Source organism: Lutjanus erythropterus, chromosome 9 (assembly GCF_056507025.1).
Source record: "Lutjanus erythropterus isolate fLutEry1 chromosome 9, fLutEry1.hap2, whole genome shotgun sequence".
Classification (NCBI taxonomy): Eukaryota; Metazoa; Chordata; class Actinopteri; order Lutjaniformes; family Lutjanidae; genus Lutjanus; species Lutjanus erythropterus.
Genome location: NC_139325.1, coordinates 22,856,020 through 22,871,794, shown reverse-complemented (window position 1 = coordinate 22,871,794; position 15,775 = coordinate 22,856,020). Strand labels below are relative to the sequence as shown.

Sequence of the window (15,775 nt, the reverse complement as noted above, 5' to 3'; positions counted from 1 at the left end):
TAATTTACACATTTCACCACCAGGAGGTTCAGTGGCTCTTGAAAACCTGCATGAACCTTCACTCAACATTTCATGGAGGTATCATAAGCAGCCCACACTGTCCAACACCTGTCATCATTCATATTAATGCATTATTTATCGGCTAAGTAAAGTGGAACCCCATTTTTCACGAATTATGCTCAGTTTATGACATTGACGACAGCTGAGAAAGACTCCGCAATTTGCAAGAAAAGACAAATTAATATTCAAATTGCAAGTGTGTGTGTGTGTGTGTGTGTGTGTGTGTGTGTGTGTGTGTGTGTGTGTGTGTGTGTGTGTGTGTCTGAGTCAAGGCTTTCCGGCTCCTTTGATGGTCCTGAGTAAAAGATTCTGTGTTCCTCATTCTCAGTGCACACGATTAACATCCTAACACAGGCATGATTACCATCCTTAAAAATCAGAGCTCGGTGATTAATCAAATCCTAGAAGTATAATAAAATGATTAAGCCTGAGGTTAAGTTCTTGAGTTATGCTTAAATCATATCTAAAATCTCATATCTGTATTTCTTAATAATGATATTGATCTGGAAATGGAGTTTTTTATTTTGGGACGATCATTTTTAAACCTGCTCACGTCGATGTGATTTTTATTTGCCAATGCATTTCATCCACATTTTTTAAAGCAATACGGGTGTTTGTCTGGTATTTAGAGATAATGTTTGTGATTTAAAAGGCCAGTGATAAAATTACAGTCTTGGTTTCATCAATCAGTTATTTGTCAATATTAATCTATACTATATATACTTTTACAGGACAATCTAGACCAGGGGTGTCAAATGTACGGCCTGTGGGCCAGAACCGTCCCGCCAAAGGATCCAATCCAGCCTTATGGATGACTTTGCAAAATGTACAGTTACAGAGCAGTCATTAATTCCAAACCAGAACATAGTCATCTGAATAAACAACACCTGTTGCAAACATATTTAAAGATATTGAAAAATGTGTGTAATATTGTCAATCAGCAGCTTCAGTAGCCTACAAAAGAAACTCTATCAGACTTCTATAGTAAAATAATTTTGGTAGGACCCTGTTGCTAAGGCAATGCCTAAACTATTGATTTGTAAATGGTTTGTAAGGCAGGAGATAACTGTGTGTTTTAATGTAATGACAGAAGACTGACTGCATCAAGAAAAACTGCACATATCTTTCTTAATACATCTCAGTCTTTTCATTTGTTTTTGTTTTCATGATGTAACTGTAATTTGATACATTAAAAGGGGAACAATTTGGAGTTGTTGTTATTGGTATAATGCAGCTATAATGCAGCGGTTTTACTGGTCCTGCCCTCGAGATCAAATGTGGAACTAAAATGAGGCTGACAACCACGAACTAGACAGACAAACAAATGGGACTGAGAAGAGAGATAGTAGAAAGAAAACAGAATGTGGTGTAGATTGTTCAGGAGAAACATCTTCTCAAAATAAAATGTACTTTGGTATTTATTACAATTAGGGATTTATGATCCACTTTTTTCTGTTCTGATCTGATTGTGATACCTGAATTCAGATATCTGCTGATACCAGTACATATCTTGTAAATGACTCAGCCCTCATTCAGACAGCCACACAGGGATCATAAGTATGGCTGCATGTCTGCTCCTCTCTATACATCCATCTGTCTTTCACCTCATGTCTTCTCTTTCCTCTCTGTGTCTTACTAATCCTCACAGACATATAGACCTATATAAAAAGCAGAAAAACAAATTAACTCCAGGAAAGCCTCAGACGGCTGTCATAAAAACATCACACTATGAAATCTGGATTTGTGACATCAGTTGGATAATTGATGAGTGAATGACATCAGTATCGACACCTGATACCAGTATTGGATCGGATCGTTCCTAACTCTAATTACAATTACTAATCTCCAATATATATACAATAGAGGTGCACAGAGACGCCGCTAATTTGTACCTGTTCAACCAATAAAATTATCCGTCTCTGTGTCTGTATTCACACAGAAAACCTGAAGTGTGAGTTGATTACACCAGATGTCACATTAAATAGGGAAAATGTTGTCTGTCCCAGCCTAATATTCATGGACAATGCAACTGTTGTGCCTACGAGCATCAAAATGATTGAATATTGGCATAAAATGAATCATCATACTGAACTTTTCATTTCTCTCTCTTTATTTTTAGCTAAACTAAGTTCATACCAAACCTCACTGGATTATACCTGTCTAAACATGCAGATTATACATAGCTGATGTAAAGTTCATTATAATGATAAGCCATTTAAATATTTACTTATATGCCATAATTCAAACCCTTTTTAATGCTATCTTGACTGCCTAGCTCCAATAATAATTTGCAGTAGCTGGGTGGTAGTTAAACTACATTCATATCACTGTTTCAGTAGTTAACTTGCACAGTTACATGCACCTAATTACTCTCCAACACTGCTAGTGGGTAAACCTTGTTTTAACCTAGCAGCTGTTGATAAATTGCAGCCCCAACCAGCCAGTTAAGAGGAATGAGCAGTTGATATATTATATTGGTTTTATATAGGTTTTAATGCCTTGAAAAGTAGGCACCTTGTTTCTAAACTAAAAAACATCTTAACGGTACTTTTGACCTTTGTATTTTCATGAAATTTCATAGTCAAAGACAAACTTTTTTTTTTCCTGGGGACCCACTTCTTAAAAAAGATAAACCGTTGTGACTCAAGTCACAATAGGCCTTATCAATAAACTCTGGGAGAAGTTATTTTGTGTTGTGTTTTGTTTGTTTTCTCAACACTTTATTGAAAACATATATACATGTTAAAACTTAAGAAATTAGAAAATAATACCATTTAATCTGAGTTAACAGACCATCTCATTGTTTTTATTTCCTCTTATACGGAAAACAACATAGATCATTTTTATAAATGAGACAAAATAGATGCATTTAGAAGAAATTAACAGCTCTTGTTTTTTCCTCTCATCAGTAAAATAATAAACACCTTGCGAAAGCTTTATAAAAGGTGCACTGCAAATATAAAGTTTAATTTGCAGAATTTGCTCAAGAGTATTTTATTTATTTGGGGACCCAAATAAAATTTCCTGTGACCCAGCTGTGGGTCCCGACCCAGTCTTTGAGAATGACTGGTCTAAGATATAATATTCTTATGGTATAACAGGCCTATAAGGCATCAGCCATTATGCAGCCTGAGGAAAAGTTATCATCCTCTACTGAGACTGAGTATCTTTTGATATACTCTTACAGAGGGTTGTGGGAGTGTACTGGACACTTATTATGTGAATATGAACCGTTAGTGTTAAACGATCCCCTTTAACCAGACGGTGGATCCGTTGTGAGCCCTATTCAACCGCCCGTGAGCCCCGCTCGTGCTACCCGGAAATATTACAAGGGCCGGAAAGGACCAATGTTAAGAGAGCACACGTCACTCACTTTTACCCAAAAATATTATCACCGACCACCCAAATTTTCCTCGACGGGAAACCTGTTTAGCAAAAGCTCTCTGTCAGCGCAAACGGTCGTAATCCAATGGAGAGGAGGCGGCTGCGGTGTCGGTGTCCGTTGATTTCTGCGGGGATCGGTGTAAGCTTTCACCCAGCTCAGCATCAGTGAAAATGGCTCTGGCTAACGACTGGAAAACAGCACGCAGAAATGGAAGCGGACGATAGCTAGCTAGGCGGTTAGAAGAAGGCGTGACAGGCCTCATCCATCTGCAACTGTGCTCTGCGACTGGATGCGTAGGTAAACATTTGCCGAAAATAGGTTACGCAGATGTATATGCTAACGCTAGCATCGTAATGTTAACGGTAGTCGGCATGCTTTTAATATTGTGGTGTGGAAGGATGGCTAACGTTAGCAGCAGCTGCAGCACCAACGGTTATGTGGTTTTCTAGACTGCGTGTGGCACCGAACGGCTAAACGCGCCGAGCCAGTGTAAAATATGATGCTAAAGAGAACCGTGAAGTTTTTCATGCAAGCGCGTCCAATGTTTTCCTTTTTTTCATCCAAATGCTTGTAGCCAATACTATTACAGGATGCTACCTCGAGTGCATCCGTTATTACTTGCGCCTGCTAATGTTTACATTGTGCACCGAGTGTGATACTGATGTTAATTTACTGATGTATTTCTGCTCTTCTTCTCCACAGGATTGGTGATTTACAGTAAAATGAGAGGCAGTCAAATATGCAATAGATTATCTCCCCCATCTGCCAGGGGAGCTCACTCCCCGCTAGGTTCATCGCATCGATTAGAGGAAACGGTAAGATTTTACGAGGTGAGCAAAATTAGATTCAAAGTGAGTGATTCTGCTACAGACAGTGCACTTTCAGCCTGTTCACAAGTAGAGTAATGGGATAATTTAACTTCACAACAATTCACCTTTATACAGTTCAATAATTAGGCATAATGCAACAGTTAAATTTTCAAATTCTCCCTGTTTTAACCATGGAAAGTATATTAAAGTGTTTTTTTTTTTTTTGTATAGATTTATCAGGTTGTTCCTGGTAATTAGAGTTAGATATACTTCAACTCTATTGTCATTGCACATAATGAGCACAACAAAAAACGTTTTTCTGTCTGATGAATAGGGCTACAACTAACAACTGTTTACATTATCGACTAGTCTTTTGAATATTTTCACAATTAATTGATTAATCGTTTAGTCTATAAAATATCAAAAAACTTACAAATAATCAAAAAACAAACAAAAAAAATACTCATCACAATTTTCCAGATCCCAAAGTGACATCTTCAAATAGCTTCTTTTGTCCAACCGGCAGTCTGAAGCCCAAAGACTGTTCATTTACTATCATAAATGACAAAGAAACGCTCCAAATTCTTACATGTAGCAAACTTGGGCCAGCAAATGTTTGAGATTATGCTTGAAAAATAACTGAAACAATTACTCATTTATCAAAATAGTTGGCAATTAATTTTCTATCGATGGACTAATTGATCAGTTGTTGCATTTCTACTGATCAGATAGTACAGTAACAAAGTACTATAGATGAAAATAAAAATGAGTCAATGCACAGGATAAAGTATAACCAAGTGGATTTATTTACTTAAATTATACAGAGTTATCCTATTGATATTGATAGTTGGAGTTAGATTAGATGTAATTCACCTTTATCGTCACAACACATAGCGAGTGCAAGTACAACATAAAACAGTTCAGTATCTGAACAGATGCAATTAGAGCTGAACAATTGGAAAAAAATATGTAATTACAATTATTTTGACTCATTACTATTGCAATGATTCACGATATTGGAGGGATGATCATTTTTATCATTATTGTCATTTCCCTTGACAAATAAATTACAGTGAGCATACTTAGTTTTTTTTTTTTAAGAAATATATGTGTCAAACAAAGATGACAAAGATATTTGTAGAACTTAGTCTGTAGAAAACAATTTGTAGGCTGGGACATCTCTACAGCACCACAAAACTGAATTGAGAATAGCATTTTGACTCATATTTTGCCTTTAAAAAGCATTGCATTCTGTGATCTGGATAAGGCACTAGTCCATAACGCAGATTCGATAAAATTCCTGTTAATTGTTCAGCCATTGTGCAAACAGTAACATGGTGTTATAGATATAAATAAAAATGACTCAGGATGAATTATAACCTATGTGCAATGTGAATCGATGTAACTTGATATCTACAGGTTAGTCATACTCTTGAACTACACACATTGTCCACTACTAGTATGCCTTCGAAACCCATCTATATATTTTTACATAACTATATGGACTGATTTTAAGATAAGATTGAAACTGACAGTTTAATGACATAAATACTTGTATGTCTTTATGACTGTCTGGTAATAAACAAACTAAAAGATAGAATGCAAGTTCAAAAAAACCCTGTTTTGATTCAGTTTCAGACCTGATAGTACAGGCAGTAACAAGGTGCTATAGGATGAATTATAACCAGTATTAGGGCTACACACTTAATTGAAATATTATTGAAATTACAATATCCAAATTGCAGAATCTGCATTTTTTTGATAAAAGGAAAATGTGTCACAAAACAGCATTGTAATGAAGTATTATACTGCTGCAGAGATTCCTTGGCCTACAGAGTTTGTTCCCCGGATAAAAGAAATCATATTTGTTTGGTATAGATCCCAACAAATATCATATCGGCATGATTTTAAAAAGTGAAAATAAAAAATGTGATGCAAAGTTGCAAAAATGATCATTCACAATAACCAGGAATCGTATTGAAATATCAAAGTAATTGCATTATGATTTTTACCATATCTTATCTGAATGATTTAGAATTATCCTGTTGTTATTAATAGTTGGAGTTAGATTTTATATAATTCAACTGTATTGTCATTGCAGTGATTGCAAGTACAGCAAAAACAGATAAGTATTTGATGAGATTGTGCAAACAGTAACAAAGTGCTATAGATATAAATAAAAATGAGTCAGTGTTCAGGATGAATTATAACAATATGAATGGATGTAACTCGATATCTGCAAGTTAGTCATCCTCTTGACCCACCTTAAAGTACTACACAGCGCAAGATACTGTGTAACTATGCCCATTATTATTACTCAGATGATTGCTTAGATGATTACCAGTATTACTTTGAGAACATTTATGAAAGAGAATACAATCCCATATACAGATTTTAGGTTGAGAATGAAACAGACATTTGTTTAATTTACTAAATACTTGTATGCCTATGTGGCTAGCTTATAATAAACTAAAACAGAAATGAAAAAAGTGTGATAAACGTTGGGGCTAGAAGATGTGCTCATGTAAGTTCTAAATGAGGATTTAATATAAATAATTAACATTTTTTTGCAGGACAGACTGACCTGCATTTGAAAACATTTAGTACTGCTCTCTGATGTGTAGTTCCACACTAATGACAAATGAATGGTTTCATGTTGAAAAGGAAAACGTGGATAAGGGACAGTGTCCCAATGGTTTCCTCTAATTTAAGGTATGCAGAAATATGACTTTAAAAGAACCTTAAGAATGAATATAATCTTAAACTGTATAAAAATGATCTGTTATTTGAACATTTTCATGATTCAATTTTAATGAATGTGGGTAAGTAATAAAAAGCTCTTTCATTTTTATTTCTGTGATATTGGATTTTCTGTTAACACAAAATGTAGTTAGTGTAGTGGGTAGCAGTAAAATGTAGCATTGTTGCCACCGATATAGGTAGTGTGGGTAAAATCCAAATAATCAGTTACATGTGTACACCTTCATTTAACCAAAAGTGCGTAACTATATTCTGTCAGTACCTCTTCCTCAATAAACATTTAGCCACTTATATACTGTATGTCATTTGTGAGAGGACTTTTTCAGCATATAAAGGTTAAAGCAGTAGACAGGCCAGTGTGTATTACTGTAAGAAAGTGGGTCACTCTCCAAAGTAGCTTTGTTAATTAAGTAATGTCTGCCTCTTTTTACTGCTAACTTACCTAACTCACTCTTATGGCAGAAGCCTAGAATGAACAGCTATATGTGTAGAAAGTAAGTTATAGTAAATATGAACATAGAGTATCATAAAAAGAATTGTGATTCATGTAACACATCTGGTTGTGCTGCCAGGAACCAAAATTTGCAACAGCCAAATGCTTGAAAAAATGTACAAGTAGCAGGTAGATTTATTTCACTCATCAACCAAAAAATCTGATCTGTGATCTGTTAAGTGGCTCAAAAAAAAGCCATTTGGCCAATGGACCAAAAAGTTAATTTTGCACCCTGTTGCAATCCGGCAGAACCACATCATGGTAAGTTATAAAATATGAGAGATTGCATATGTTTGTTACTGTGCCGAAATTGCTGTGAAAGTAGAATTATTTGGAAAGAGATAATTTTTAATTTGTTTAAATTTACATTTCTTCACCTGTCATAAACCAAAAATGTTTCTTTTCTTTTTTTTTTTTTTTTTTCCAGTGTAATTAGTAATTGCATTGGTCACATTTCTCACTTAAACTGAGGGACTAATTGGCTCACAATAATAAGGTAGGTAAATTGCAACATAAATAAGAAACTACTGATAATTGGAACTTAATAATTCAAGTACTTATTCGTGGTGTCAAATCTAATATAAATGTAGAAACGATATGTAAGGGAATTTAAACCCAGTGTCAAAGTATTCGACTTAGAATAAGCCTTGTGACTTTGTAATCACAATGCTGAATGTATGCAGATGATCATTTCCCCTAATATGACCCACTTACATAAACTTATGTGTTTTGTAATGTTACAGCACAGACTTAAGTTTCTGTCTATATAGTTTTAACAGTTGGTATACTTTAATTTTCAAGGGACAGTAAATAAATTTTTTTTCAAAATTATAGTCTTGTTCCTCTCTATGACTTTCATCCTTTTGTGAATTTTGTTTTTTCAGCTTTAGGAACTTCTTGGCTGAACACGGATGAGGAATCTTGCTTAGATGAAGGAAAATGTCAACGAAGTAAAAGGAAACAGGAAGGAGTCATTTGAACTGCTTCTCAATAAAAAACTATTCTAAGCAATTTTGAAATTAGGTGGAACTCATCTACCTGTTTTAAGACATTTTTACCCTGTGATCATAAACTCCTCTTCCTGGCTACCCCACTCATTTTGGAAGTAGAGTGTGGGCAGTGGATGATCAACAGGGAGTAGCAGCACCAGAAGTAAACTATCTGGAGTGACGAACTTTAGGTTTAAGACATTCAAGTAGTTCTGGAAAAATAATAACCTCACACTTATAGGATAAAGTTTGTCTTTCGCCAGTAAGTGGTGGGATCATTGTTGCCGCTCCTAGCGCTGGAGGTTTGGCCCCTACAACCCCATGTGCCAGTGAGTGGGAAATGTTCCAATTTGGAAAATACAATCTGGACATTATAGAGATGTTAAGTGGGCACCAGGCCCACCAGTTCAAAGGCCTTGGTTTAGATCGACAACTACAGCATCAACAGCAAGTGCAACTTCACCAGCATCAACTCCAGCAGCAGCAGCAGCAGCAGGCTGAGTCTTCTGGAGCTCTTCTGTCTGGACTTGGCTTGGGCCCCCTGCAGGGGTCTAGAGGTAACGCCTTTTCTGATTCTGCCTCCATTTTTGCCAAGATGAGTGCCCCTCCTCCCCCACCTTTACAACAACAGCCTTCCTCATCTCAGAGCTCTCGTTCAAAGTCAAGCAAGATGAGCAGCAGCAGCTCAAGCCATTCTTCAGGCTACCCACAGTTCCTGCGCTCTTTCCACCCGTCTGAGGCAGCACTAGCACAGGAGCAGTTACACCCAGGTGTAGGCCGCTTTGAGCACTTTGCTGGGGGAAGTAGCAGTAGTGGGAGTGCTGGGGGATTAGGAGGATTAGTAACATCAGCACCTCCACCCCCTCCTCCTTTGCATCCCGGCCTCTCTGTCCCCCAAGCATCATCTGGTCCCTCCTCTTCCTCTCCTTCCCCTTCAACCTCTGTGGCCACCTCTAATAACCCTCCTAGCAGCAGTGCAGTCAGCTCATTGGGACACCAGTTGGTTGGGGCCCAGTCTGATGCACGGAGTCTTCACCAACAATTTAGTTGCATGTTAGCTGCTAATCAGTATTTTCTTTCTGGGGTGCCTGCTAATGCTAGTTTAGAGCAATTTCTTGTTCAACAGGGAACCCATAACCACTTAGGGATTGGTTTAAGTCAGACAGGTGGGGAACCTAGTACTAGTCTTGCTCCGCCTCCCGCTTTGCATTCTTCTCACTCACACAGTCACTCCACTCCCCAGCCACAGCAGGGTCCACAGCAGCCTCCCCAGCAGCAACAGCTTCCACCTCACACCCTTTCTCATCCTCATTCTCATTCTCATCCTCACCACCCACTCCACCCAGGCTCCCAGCCCTCATCGCTGAGTGGCTTTGACTTCCAGGGCATCCCTGTCCTCTCATCAAATCAGATAGCTTCTCTAATGCAGCAGGAAGCAGGGTTGCCCCTCCCTTTGCCCCTTCATTTATCATTATCTAAGGATGATGGTAAAGGGGAAAGCAGTGGAGGTGGAAGTAGTAGTAGTGGTACCAGTAGCAGTAGGAGGAAGAAAGCTATGGCTGGCTATTTGCCGCAGAGAAAATCTGATAGCGCAAGTAATAGCAACAGCAATCATGGCCACAGTAGCCACAGCGGTAACCCTAGCACGACTAGTAATGGTGGGGGGCTTAGTCATGGTCAGCCCCCAGCTTTAATTGGGAGTGGGGTTGGTATGTCAAATATGGGTGGAGACCCATCATCCCTGCTTGCCTCATCATCTTCATCCTCTTCTGTAGTTTCTTCCTCCTCCTCCTCTGCTCCCTCTTCCACTGCTGCCTCAGTACTGGTTACTAATGATTCTCACCTTTCTAAATCTGATAACCAGAGCTCAATGCAACCCAACCCCACAGAATCTGATACAGAGCCCATTTATAGCTGTGGAGATTGTGGCAAAAGCTTCCCGCACCTTTCAAGCCTTCGCAGGCATATGCGCATGCATGAGCCAACAACAGCAGGTACTAGCAATACTAGCACTACTGGCCCGAACCCTGTTCATATTAAAACACAGTCTGACCCAAGCCTTCCCCATTCGACCCAAGAAAATCCCCAGCCCACCAATTCTTGTCCTAGCCCAGACAAAATATTTCATTGCCCCGATTGTGGCAAAGGCTTTAAGAAAAAAGGGCACCTCCTGCAACATGGTGTTATACACTCTTCAGCCCGCCCATATGGCTGCTCCACCTGCTCTCGGGCTTTTAATCGTAGAGAGTCACTGACACGCCATGAGAAGATACATGAGGAAAAGCCATTCCGATGTCCCGCCTGTGGTCGTGCCTTCCGTGAGAGCACCTCTCTACTCAACCATGCTGCCTCAGGCACCTGCGGCAAGCCAGGTAGGGGACCCAAACAAAGGGGCAGCAAGACAGGAACTGATGGTGAGGACAGAGTCGGGGGAGGGGGTGGAGGAGGTAACGGAGGAGGGGGAACTTATCAAAGCAATAGAGGGATTATTTATGGGAAAACTGAGGAAGAAGATGGGGTAATCATTGTGGGGGAAGGCGAACCAAAATCAGGTTTAGGATGTGATGGTCTGTTTCAGGCTGGAAGGGGAGGGAATTCAAATGACAGGGACAGAACAGATGGTAAATACCCCACTGACTACTCTCGGAATCGTTACACAGGCTACCATGATGACCACCGTTCTCAAGGTAATCCATCTCCATGCTACTCTGGTGCCTCCCCCTGTGGAAGTGGGATGGCCGGCCCAGCTCTGAGAAAGGCACCCCTGGCCCCAACACTGCATCCACACTCACAGAGCCACAGCCAGCACCACCATCCGCAGCAACAGCCCCACCTGCCCCTTTCTTCTCTACTGGATGACTCAGAGGATGATGTCACTAGCTCTGTCAATAATGCAATCTCTGCTATAACGGCAGCTAGTAACAGTGGAAATAGAGGGGATGATAGGGGAGACATCATAGGAGGTCTACTAGGTGGTCTTGGTTTAGGTCCTCTGGGCTCACCCTCCTCAACCTCTGGCATGGATAAGAATTTCAGAGGTGTTGGGAGTCAAGAGGCTATGAGCAGCAACCCACAGAATCCTACTGCCAAACCAAAACGCCCCCGCAAACCCAGAGCTAAGAAGGATCCTGCACCTGGTGGACAACCCCCCAAACGTAGGCAATACACCCCCAGAATGGGTCCCAGTGGACTCCCACGCACTCACCTCTGCAGTGTCTGCGGTAAGGGATTCGCACGTCGCGAGACCCTACGCAGGCACGACCGCATCCATACTGGAGAAAAGCCCCACCACTGCACTATATGTGGAAAGTATTTCAGAGAGGCGTTTCACCTCAGCAAGCATCAAACAGTACACTCTGGGGCAAAGAATTACAAATGCAGCATCTGTGGGAAAGAGTTTGGTTACTCCCAGAGCCTCCGGAGGCACAGCAAACTCCACCAGAAAGGTGAGATGGAGGAAGTGCCCACCACACCAGCTGCGGAGAACCTTAACAGCTTTAACCCAAACCCTCAATGTAGCGTGGCCCAAGACAGGAGCCAGAACCAAGCACCAAGCACCTCCTCCTATTACTACTCTCAAGACGTCAAGCCTCAAGACACCAACCCCCAGCCACAGCCTCCACCGCCACCCCAACCGGAGCCCCCACCTCCACCTCGTCTCTACACTTGTGCTATATGTTGGAAGTCGTTCCGCCATCACTTCCATCTCACCGCTCATCACCAGACGGTTCATGAAGGTGGGGGTGAAAAGCTCTTCTGCTGTGAGGTATGTGGGAAGGCATTTGCTTACTCTAATAGCCTCACTCGACATAGGCAATCACAGCATGGGATGACCCGAACTGAACCGTCTAACCCACAAGAAGGCAGCAGTGGGTCTGGAGACAACAGAAGTGGGAGTGATGTTAATCAGTCAGCATCAGAGAGCGAGGCTGCTACCAATGCCCTGCTACAAATGGCTCCTTCCACAGAGAGCCACGGAGGGCAGAGTCTTAGCGTTGTCACTCATAGCCACCAACAGGCGCCCCCTCAACCACCAGCTGGTTATTCTCCCCTCTTTTACGATGCAGCCCATTCTTCAGCCTCCAACGCTCCATCGTACTCACAGCCTCTGCCTCCAAATTCTACAATCATGGCCCCCCAGCACCCACATTCTCCAGCCGGGGTTAAAGGAGAGCACATATATCCAGCTGGATCCCGTAGCCGCACGCTTCACACCACAGCCCCGTTCCAGCCACTCACGGAACTGCCCTCCACTGAACATCATCATCTGCATCATCATCATCATCACTCCCACCATCATCCCCCCCATCAGTCAGGTTCCCAGTCCCACCAACAGCTTGACTGCAGCATCCAGTTATCACATGATGACATGAGACGACACAAGAAGAAAAAAAAAAAGTCCAACAGGAGAGATTGGAGGGAAAATAAGTGGGAATCCCAAGATTTAGTCAGGTTCGATGGAAGCAAAAAGAAGAAAAAGATAAGTTGTACAATAAGAGGGCAGCTGAATAAAAAACAAGGCTCTCTTCGTTTGACAATTAGGCGAGGAGGAGGATCAGGCGGTGGTGGGTATAAGCTTGTCAACACTGGGGGAATGAAGGTGCAGATCCTGTCGTCTCTCAAAGTCCCTGTGAAACGTTTTGGTTGCCCTATATGTCCCAATTCTGTGTTCTCCCGTAAAGCGGGACTGCTAGTCCACATGGCAGTAAAACACCCACAAAGAGCCTCGACCACTCAGGAGCGACTAAGGTGCAGTGTATGTGGGAAGCAGTCTCACAGAGCTTTGGCAGCCTTCATCCATCGGGCCTTCCATCGTGCCAGAGGGACTTTCTCCTGCCGACGCTGCTCCACTCGCTTCTGGAATGCAACACTTCTCCACAGGCACAAGGTGTCCTGCCGCCGCAGGGCTAAAGGACTGCAGCGAGGAGATGCAAACAGGCTGAAGCTTTCAAAGAGACCAGGAGAGAGACAGACCCAAGAGGGTCAGGGGGAGATGCCATACCTCCAGGGACCATACAGATACTGAGCATCCTGGTATCTGAAAAGAGTGGCATACAAGAGGGATATTTCAGTTCTAAAATAGAAAGGTGTGGAAAAAAGGGACTTGAAAAGGCATAATATGCTGCCTTTTAGGAGAATTTGCCTCATGTCTCTGTTGACATCTACTCTGCTGACTATTAGAATGAGTGTGTTAACAACTACTGTAGAGCATCCTATAAAATATCACCAGAAATTCTTCCAGATTATATTGGAAGGTGTTTTCAAAGATGTGACTGTTTCCATAGGTTCATTAACCCCTTAAGTGCATTGACACTATGCTTGGCTGACACTGTGCAGTTACTAGACAAGTTTAGGTGAAATGACCTGCTAATGTATCTCTCTCTTCCCCATAACTAGAAACCCTGCTACACCTCTTGCTGTATGATAAACGTCTCTGCCGTGTACTTTGTCTTGTTGTTGTTCACTTAGAGGCTCTGAGGATTTTTTTAAAATGTAAAGTGCATTTATTAGGAGTAGGGACACGGGGACAAAGACCTTTGTTGATAGTTTGTCAGTGCATGTTTGTTCTCTGGTCAAGTTTTTTGCTGAGGTTGTGAAATCACTCCTACAGTATGTGATGGTTTATTCAGTATATCCCCAGAAGTTTGTAGTGTTAAACTTGATTTGAAAGTTGCTCTATATTCCCTAGTGATTTAATCACGTATAGATAAAATGTCAAAGTTGCTGGTAATTAGCATTACAAGGATCCCTCTCCTGCCAAAATGAAGAAACTTACAAAAAGCCTTGCTTAGTATGTTCACTTTACTTCATTTATTTGAGATATTCCTAGCTTTTATACCAAGAGATTGAAAACAGGTTAAACAAGTGGACTGTAACACATGTTTATCTCATGTTATTTGTATGCTCTTTTTAGCAGTGATTATTTCTACAGTACTTCACAGTGTGTTAAAGACAAGGACCTATCATATTAGAAACAAATGTAATATTCCATGTATTTATGTGTGTAACCCAATCAGTCTTCATGCCAATCTTATACTTAACCCCTTCTACCTTTTACTTTTTTTTGCTGAGTTGCAATCATATTCTTACTGTCAAGCCTTGTTTTCTTTTTCTTCTAAAGAAAAATAAGTTTTAAAGTTTATTCACATATGAAATGTTCATACCCCTGTCAAGCCTTGTTTTTTTCTTCTAAAGAAAATGATAGTTTTAGTAGATTTCTATCACATTATTTACTGAGAAGTCAGTAGTTGATTATATTTCAGCAATGAATAAACCTTAAGTGTAATCATTTGTTTTCCTTTCATTTCTCCTTCAAAATTACCTACTGCAATATCCAGATGATGGTACAAACTGCTAGTAATTGAACACAAATAAGATGTTACTGTAACCAAAGTCAGTATTGAAGTTTTACAATTATATTTAACTCAATGTCCTATGTGAATTACATATCACTCGGTGGATTAAATGGATTTCAGGATGTAATTGATATACCAATAAACTTCATTGAAGTTTGTAGACTTACCAGTGTTACTGGCAAGATTACTCCAGGGTAATGAATTGTTTTCAGTAGTTAAAAAAAACACAGTATATTGTCATCATACTTGAAATAAATGGCTGTGTAAAATGTCTTACTCCTAGCTCCACAAGATGGCAGTAAGCAACTCATTTATACTATACTCTCTTGGCCTGGTGTGGATGAGTGTGGCAGTCACATGGATTTTGCACTGATAGGGGGTGGACTAGAGAGGCTGAGTGTTGTGTGACTGAATTATGTGCCTGTCTGCTGTTTACTACAAGATTAATGCCTCAAAGAAAACAAAATGCTTCCCAAGTACCACTTCATATAATCTGACTGTGTACAAGTCAGTGTGGTTTTAAGAATGAAATGTAATGCAAGTAGTTTTGCATTCATGGGAACTATAATTCCCATCATTAGAAAATCAAAAAATGTCTTCATGTTAACCTGTTCTGTTTCCAAATTGATAATTTCATGACAGGAAAAGTAGCTTCTCCAAATTATTTGATAGTCATGTGAGTGACACCAACCACAACATCCTGCAAGTGAAAATGCTTTCAAAGTTGTAAGTATCAGGGTTTGTAGGTGCTGTAAATCCTTGAAAACACTTAAATTTTAATGTAGTGTTATCAAGGTTTTAAAAGTGGTTGGATCTTGGAGGAAGTGATCAATTTGCCACAGACTGAAATATTGCAAGAAAGCTTTTTTTTTGATAGAACATAGTGTACTGTTCAAGTCACATCAAAGTTATTTTTCTTCATC

The 15,775-nt window shown here is 40.2% G+C and overlaps 1 protein-coding gene across 6 annotated transcripts; it reads left to right on the top strand.

The window, feature by feature from the left end:
• Nucleotides 1-3,377: 3,377 nt before the first annotated feature.
• On the top strand, nt 3,378-14,782 carry LOC146321474 (uncharacterized). 6 transcript variants are annotated; one of them, XM_084726645.1, is made up of 4 exons: nt 3,384-3,742; nt 4,148-4,260; nt 8,392-9,053; nt 11,157-14,782. In XM_084726645.1, exons 3-4 carry the CDS (start codon nt 8,837-8,839, stop codon nt 13,520-13,522), a joined length of 2,583 nt encoding a protein of 860 aa, XP_084582771.1. In that variant the 5' UTR covers nt 3,384-3,742; nt 4,148-4,260; nt 8,392-8,836; the 3' UTR covers nt 13,523-14,782. The 6 variants fall into 6 exon arrangements, with proteins under 6 accessions (XP_084582768.1, XP_084582766.1, XP_084582767.1 ...); XM_084726642.1 differs by having other exon boundaries at nt 3,378-3,738; nt 8,392-14,782; XM_084726640.1 differs by having other exon boundaries at nt 3,378-3,742; nt 8,392-14,782.
• Nucleotides 14,783-15,775: the final 993 nt, after the last annotated feature.